The 5,960-nt window shown below is 40.9% G+C and overlaps 1 protein-coding gene across 1 annotated transcript; it reads right to left on the minus strand.

The window, feature by feature from the left end:
- Positions 1 to 249: 249 nt before the first annotated feature.
- Positions 250 to 3,765, minus strand: LOC105029188 (pepsin A-like). The gene is made up of 9 exons (XM_010902407.5): positions 3,657 to 3,765; positions 3,412 to 3,553; positions 2,976 to 3,093; positions 2,369 to 2,487; positions 2,093 to 2,289; positions 1,859 to 1,975; positions 1,579 to 1,723; positions 1,059 to 1,157; positions 250 to 702 (listed from the first exon to the last, which is right to left on the minus strand). The coding sequence occupies exons 1-9, from the start codon at positions 3,713 to 3,715 to the stop codon at positions 565 to 567; spliced, it is 1,134 nt and encodes a 377-aa protein (XP_010900709.4). The 5' UTR covers positions 3,716 to 3,765; the 3' UTR covers positions 250 to 564.
- Between the last annotated feature and the right edge of the window lie 2,195 nt (positions 3,766 to 5,960).

Genomic DNA, 5,960 nt, shown 5'->3' on the forward strand with positions numbered 1-5,960 from the left:
GCGGAAGACCTCAGGGTGCAGTGCGGATATTGGGACAGGACCTAACATGGTGCCCTGGTGGAAATACATATGTCCAGTCCTGGTCTAGTCTATAGGTTTACAGAGGAATATTTCTGTTATGGTTATACCTGCCCCTTGGGAATACCCTTCAGTTTTCCCCATTTCTTACATCAGATTCAGGGGTTCAACATAAACATACTTTTCCTCAGGGAAAGAGAATGAAACATAATCAAATTCCGTACACAGACATTGCTAGTTATAGATTTTACTCATCAGTAGCTGTGGAACATTTCACAATCAACTTGTCACAATGTTGATTCATATGAAAAATATTGGCTGTACAATATGACGTTTCTAAAATGGATCTTAATCTGTGACAGAGATATGTAAATGTATTTGGAATAAATCCATTTGTTTTGTTATATTACTTGGCTTTCATATGAATTTTGCATTTCTCCAATTAATAAGATGTCATGATCTCCTTAAGGGCTTTGGGATTTAAGATGTCTGGGGTCTAAATGGACATCTAGTTAATCTCTAGAAAGGGTCTTATCAGTGGATCTCTTAGACAGCCTGGGCCAGACCAACGTAGTTGTTCTGTCGGTCAAAGATGGTATAATACTGTCGAATGAAAACATCTCCAAGGATCCAGAGCTGGTCAGAGCCGCCATTACCAAAACCTGTAACGCAGCCATAAGAGCTCTGTAGAGAGAGAGAGAGAGAAAATCAGAAATGTCTTTACTTATTTGTATTACGCTGGTGCCTTTTCATGAGAGATATTAGACCTTTTGCTCCAGTAACTAAAATAAATGGGTTTCAGGTATACACGTGGTCTGGTTGAGGAGCTCAAACTAACACTGACTGTGATTGTAACATTTGGAGACCTTCCATGAAGAAGCCTCGAGCCCTGATTCATTCTTTCACCTGTGCAAATCTACCAGAACAACTAATAGCCCAACATAGAGCTAACCAGTTAGATTGACAGACTAAACACACCACCAGCAACGTTCAGACAGGGTCAGAGAGATTTTAACGGCATGTTTGTTACTGGGCTCTACCTGGGTGGTGTAGGCGGTAGCAGGCAGAGTGAAGGCATTTCCGTTGAGTGTGAATGTAATCTCAGGTGTGCTGGCAAGGTTGCCGCAGTTCACTGAGTTCTAGGAGAGAAGTAATATAGAACATGTTACACGTTATTGTGTGGTTAAACAAGGTGTAATTGTGAAAAAAAACAAGTGTGTGTGTGTGTGTTTCATGTTTTAAAATATCAACAGGGACAAAAACGTCCCCAAACGATAATAGGTTAAAAGAAGGATTCAAATTGGGACATTCTTCAAGTCATCATTTTGAAAAAAGGGATTTGTTTAGGGCAACAGTTACCAATGGGGTTGTGATAAAGTTTAGTTAGTCAGGTTAAGTTTAGACATAAACTTTGGTTATCAAAGTTATGCTTAAGTTACTAAGATAAGGGTTAGGTTCAGGATTAGAAAAATATATTGTTTAAGTGTAATCAATGTGTGTGAGTAAGTGAGAGACAGACAGAGAGACTCAGTGTTTGTGCAGGTGTGTGGTTGGACTCACCTGTCCATACTGGTTAGGTGTGGCCCCGACCCAGGAATTTATGTTGCTGATGTCACTGTTTGGCCCGACGATCTGGGAGGTGCCAGTGTCAATAATCGCCTGGCAACCACCGTTGCAGGCCACAACGTTGCCATTGATGGTAACACTGTAATGATCAATATCAGGAGAGTCTGAGTACTGGCTTTGTGTTCAGTTGTATATTATGTACAGTATATTTCCCTCTCATACATTCCAGTGAGTGTGAGAGACCCTACAACACCCCAGAGATTTGCAACTGTACCTGTCCATGCTGACCTGCCAGTAGGTCTCAGAGGTCAAGGGGATCCAGGTGATCTGTCCAGTGAAGTAGCTACTCTCGATGTTACCAAAGGACACCACGCTGCCCTCAGCAGAGTTGCTGTTTGTGGAGGAAGAGAAGAGACCATAAGGTAACTGCTTAAATTGCCAAAACAGACATTTCATTTTAAAAACACTATGTCAGTTTCACGACTATTAACTCAGTAGTCCAGGGTACCTGCTGAGGTAGACTGAGAACAGGTTCTGGGACACCAGGCCCTGGCTCATCATGTTGTCGAAGACAGGTGTGGCCCCAGAAGCCGCAATGCTGGGGAAAGCCAGTCCCAGGATGCCGTCAGCAACCATGTAGCTCATGAAAGTAGCTTCTGTCTGACTGATACCAAAGATCTGCTGGTTCACAGACAAGCCTCCCACCTGAAAACACACATGCAGCCCACATCAGCTACCAGAAAACACAGGACCAGAATAACGCTTTCAACTGACATGAACGTACCGAAACGGTGTCATAGCCCAGCCTTCCAGTCATGCTGCCAGTTCCATACTGAATAGACAGAGGCTGGTTGGTCCACTTGAAGGTGCTGGACTGTGAAGGGTTGAATTTGACGTGGTTCTCTGTAAAACACAATCAGGCTGACATAGTTCTTCTTTTTTTATCGAAGTTACACTTGGGTAAAAGAGTCACCGGAATTGGATCATTCATTATCAGTTAATTTATAGCAGTTTTTTGCCAACACACATTGCGATGGTAAATAAAATAAAATGTTTTATTGTGTGATACCAATGTTTTCCATTGACTATTTCTAGCCTTGAACCACGCTACTTTTTTCTGCGACTCACAACAACAGGTAGACATGCCAGATATCAAATTCAAAGTCAAAATTTTTAGGCAAAACATTTGCAGTTCCAGTTTTAGTTGAGGTAGTTAATGGCTGCTGTGATCTCAATCTTGCTAGCTACTTTGTTTTATTCAATCAGACAAAGTAGTGACGCTTAAACACTGACATAGTTCTTCTATGTCAAAAGAAACCAGACTCTTTTCAACATGTTTTATACCTAAATAAGGTTTCAGAGACTTCTCTGACCACACAGTGTGTACTCACGGCAGGCTTGGCTGGAGCAGTAAACAGAGGGCACCCACAGGTTGGAGGAGCCAGTATCAAAGATGACCTTGAAGGACTGGGGAGGAGTTCCAATGGAGATCACACCATAGTAGGACATCTGCCGAGAGAGGATTACACAAGGTGAGCAATTCAGTATGAATAGACAGATGTGCATTATGTCCATAGTACACTTTATCAATCGCTCCCATTGGGGACCAGCCTTGTATCGTACCCAAGTTAATAAACTACAGTTAATAAACTTCATGCATCTACATATCTTAGTCACTAAGCAGACGGAGACGCTCATCCAAAGCAAGGTAGGGTGAAGGGCCTGGCTCGTGGATACGTAACAGATCTTTCACCTTGTTGCGTCTGGGATTTGTGGTCACCGGCCCTATACTCAAATGGCTAGGCTAAGCGTCAGTCTCCGGCTTACGTCGGCATCATTGGTCATTCCCTCGTCTCCGGTCTGCAGGAACTTGGCCATGGGGTTGTATGGGTACTTCTTGCTGACCTCCTCCCACAAACCCTTCTCCATCAGGGTCTCTCTGGCCGTCTTCCCCTTGATCAGAGAGATCCTGGAAATGCATTTACACTTTGGTCGTTTGGCAGATTGCACATGCAGATAAAAAAAATAATGTAACGCAAATAGGAGAGAAAGAACAGTCTGTTGGTACTTACTTGACATTGCACTCAGAGATGGCCACCAGGGCACACAGGACTACAGCCCACTTCATCATGACTCCGTCTGGTTCTTGGTTATTGGTGAAGTTAGAGCTGGAGAGGCAAGGCTTTATATACAGTTACGCTGGACACCAGAACCCACTCACCCGGTGGTCATTGACCATGACATGCCCTCTGTTATCATACAGTAGCACGGGAGTATCGCGTCCTTGACTGGCACGGTATCTCAGGTGTAGAGCAGTAGAGGGCTCGGGTCAGAAGTACCGCACTACACAGTTAATATGCTGTAGTTCAGAACACAGTCGATATCTCAGATTCAGATTGTGAAAGTGCGATATACGGTTATGTGGAACGGCTATCTACCAAAAGTAAATAGGTTTCGGAAACAATGTTGAATTTACACTCCAGACTTTAACACATTGTACTTTTTATGAGGTACAACCAAATGGTCGTTGAGGTCATGTCATAGCAGGCCTTTTTACTTTTGTTCTTTATTTTTTTCTTGACTGCTTTATTGTTCTTCAGTCAGAGGTGAAGAAAGATGACGTCCCTTATTTCCACCGGACCCAACTGCTTATATTTAGTGGTTCTTTTGAAGCTTTTGAAGCTAAATATATGCTGCCAGCACCAGCTTTGTCATTTTCTTTAAAGCCACACATTGAGATCAAGAGTATGATGGCCCTTAACTAAATCACCGGAGAAATCATCCCTGTTGGTTCTTTGATACAGTTTTTCAAATGCAAATATGACTCAATTTCACGTATTTTCAGTGAACTCAAATGATTTCATTTTGTAGTAGCAACACAGTCAGATTTATTATCTTGTTTTTCAGGGTTTAACAAAAAAAAATCCATGTAGAAAGACTAGCTTGGCATATCCAGGCCATATATTTAGATTGCAGCATTTTACTATAACATGTATTATGATTAATGTTTCAGACAATAGTCCATTCACCAAAAAATAATAACACAATGTAATCAATGAGTCATTAATGAAAAATTGGTGTGTTATCAAAGGTTTGTTATTAGCATAAAATAATCTACAGCAGTGATAGTCTCTGACAACTCAGTCGAAAGATTTTATACGCCCATTGGACGGTTTATTGTGTAGAGTTATTTAGTACCGGGTCAAACTGATTCGCCTCCAGAACAGCCTGAACTACTTAGGCCGTTGATTCTACAAGGTGTCGGAAATGTTCCTCAGGGATGTTGGTCCACGTGGTGACTGAGGAATGTGAAGACTAGATGAAGTCATATCATGTATACATATACACGCAATGCATGTCCACAGAAGCCCCTTTTTGTCTTGTCTGGTATATTGTGTACCAGTCATATGGTAGACCTTAATGAAGACAGAGAAAGAAAAGCCCCCAATTGTTGTGTTCACGCCATATCTCTTGTTTTTGAAAAGTAAATATGCTACAATATTAGTAGATAGTCATTTAGATTTATTTTCATATATTGCTACTGCGCAAATAGGTTTCAGAGGTCGTAATCAGAGGTCGTTATCTCATTTACACTTCAATGATGCCCTTGGGACTAGAGACCTAAAAGTCAATGGTTGTGTCCAAAGACAAATATGCTGCATTCTTAAGCCAACGGAAATTTTACAACATAAAAACAGTTTTAAAGTGTGTGATTGAAAAACAGTCAAGTTTCCAGTTGTAATATTCAGGTACAGACAAAGTGATTCCAGTTGTAATATTCAGGTACAGACAAAGTGATTCCAGTAGTAGTATTCAGGCACAGACAGTGTTTCCAGTAGAAGTATTCAGGTACAGACAGTGTTTCCAGTAGTAGTATTCAGGTACAGACAGTGTTTGGTGTTAGTAAATAGTCAAAACAATAGGCCTACAGCTTCACCACACAGCTTTTTTAAGTTGTTTTTTTTTTATTTAATTTTAAATTTGGTGATGAATATAACATAGTCAAAACTATAGCATACAGCACTTGAAACATTCATGAAAATTGCTTCATCCATTTACAAAAAAATCTACACTTATTCATTTGCTGTCTGTTTAAACTATCTAATCCTGAAGGACAGATGTGGAATTTAACAAATAGTAGAGAGGTATGATGGAAAAGGGAAAGTCAATGATATCTATCTGCAGAGAAGGTGATTTGCGGAAAAACAGAAGGAAAAAAGGCCCTTTTGTTAGTAACAAACATTAAGGATGTCAGTCATGAAATGGCAACGCTCTGGAGTACCTTAAATTACATTCTATACTGACGCTAAAACATAGTACCAACAATCCTGGGTGGTTAAGGGTTTGGATTGACAGTGGATGAGATTACCTAGGAT

This window comes from Esox lucius, chromosome 12 (assembly GCF_011004845.1).
Source record: "Esox lucius isolate fEsoLuc1 chromosome 12, fEsoLuc1.pri, whole genome shotgun sequence".
NCBI lineage: Eukaryota > Metazoa > Chordata > Actinopteri > Esociformes > Esocidae > Esox > Esox lucius.

Excerpts from the sequence above, each read along its gene's own strand:
- LOC105029188 (XM_010902407.5), bottom strand. The coding sequence starts at position 3,715 with ATGATGAAGTGGGCTGTAGTCCTGTGTGCCCTGGTGGCCATCTCTGAG. Across the intron at positions 3,554-3,656 it reads ATCTCTGAGTGCAATGTCAA|GATCTCTCTGATCAAGGGGA; the intron begins GTAAGTACCAAC and ends ATGCATTTCCAG. Across the intron at positions 3,094-3,411 it reads GAATGACCAATGATGCCGAC|ATGTCCTACTATGGTGTGAT; the intron begins GTAAGCCGGAGA and ends CTCTCTCGGCAG.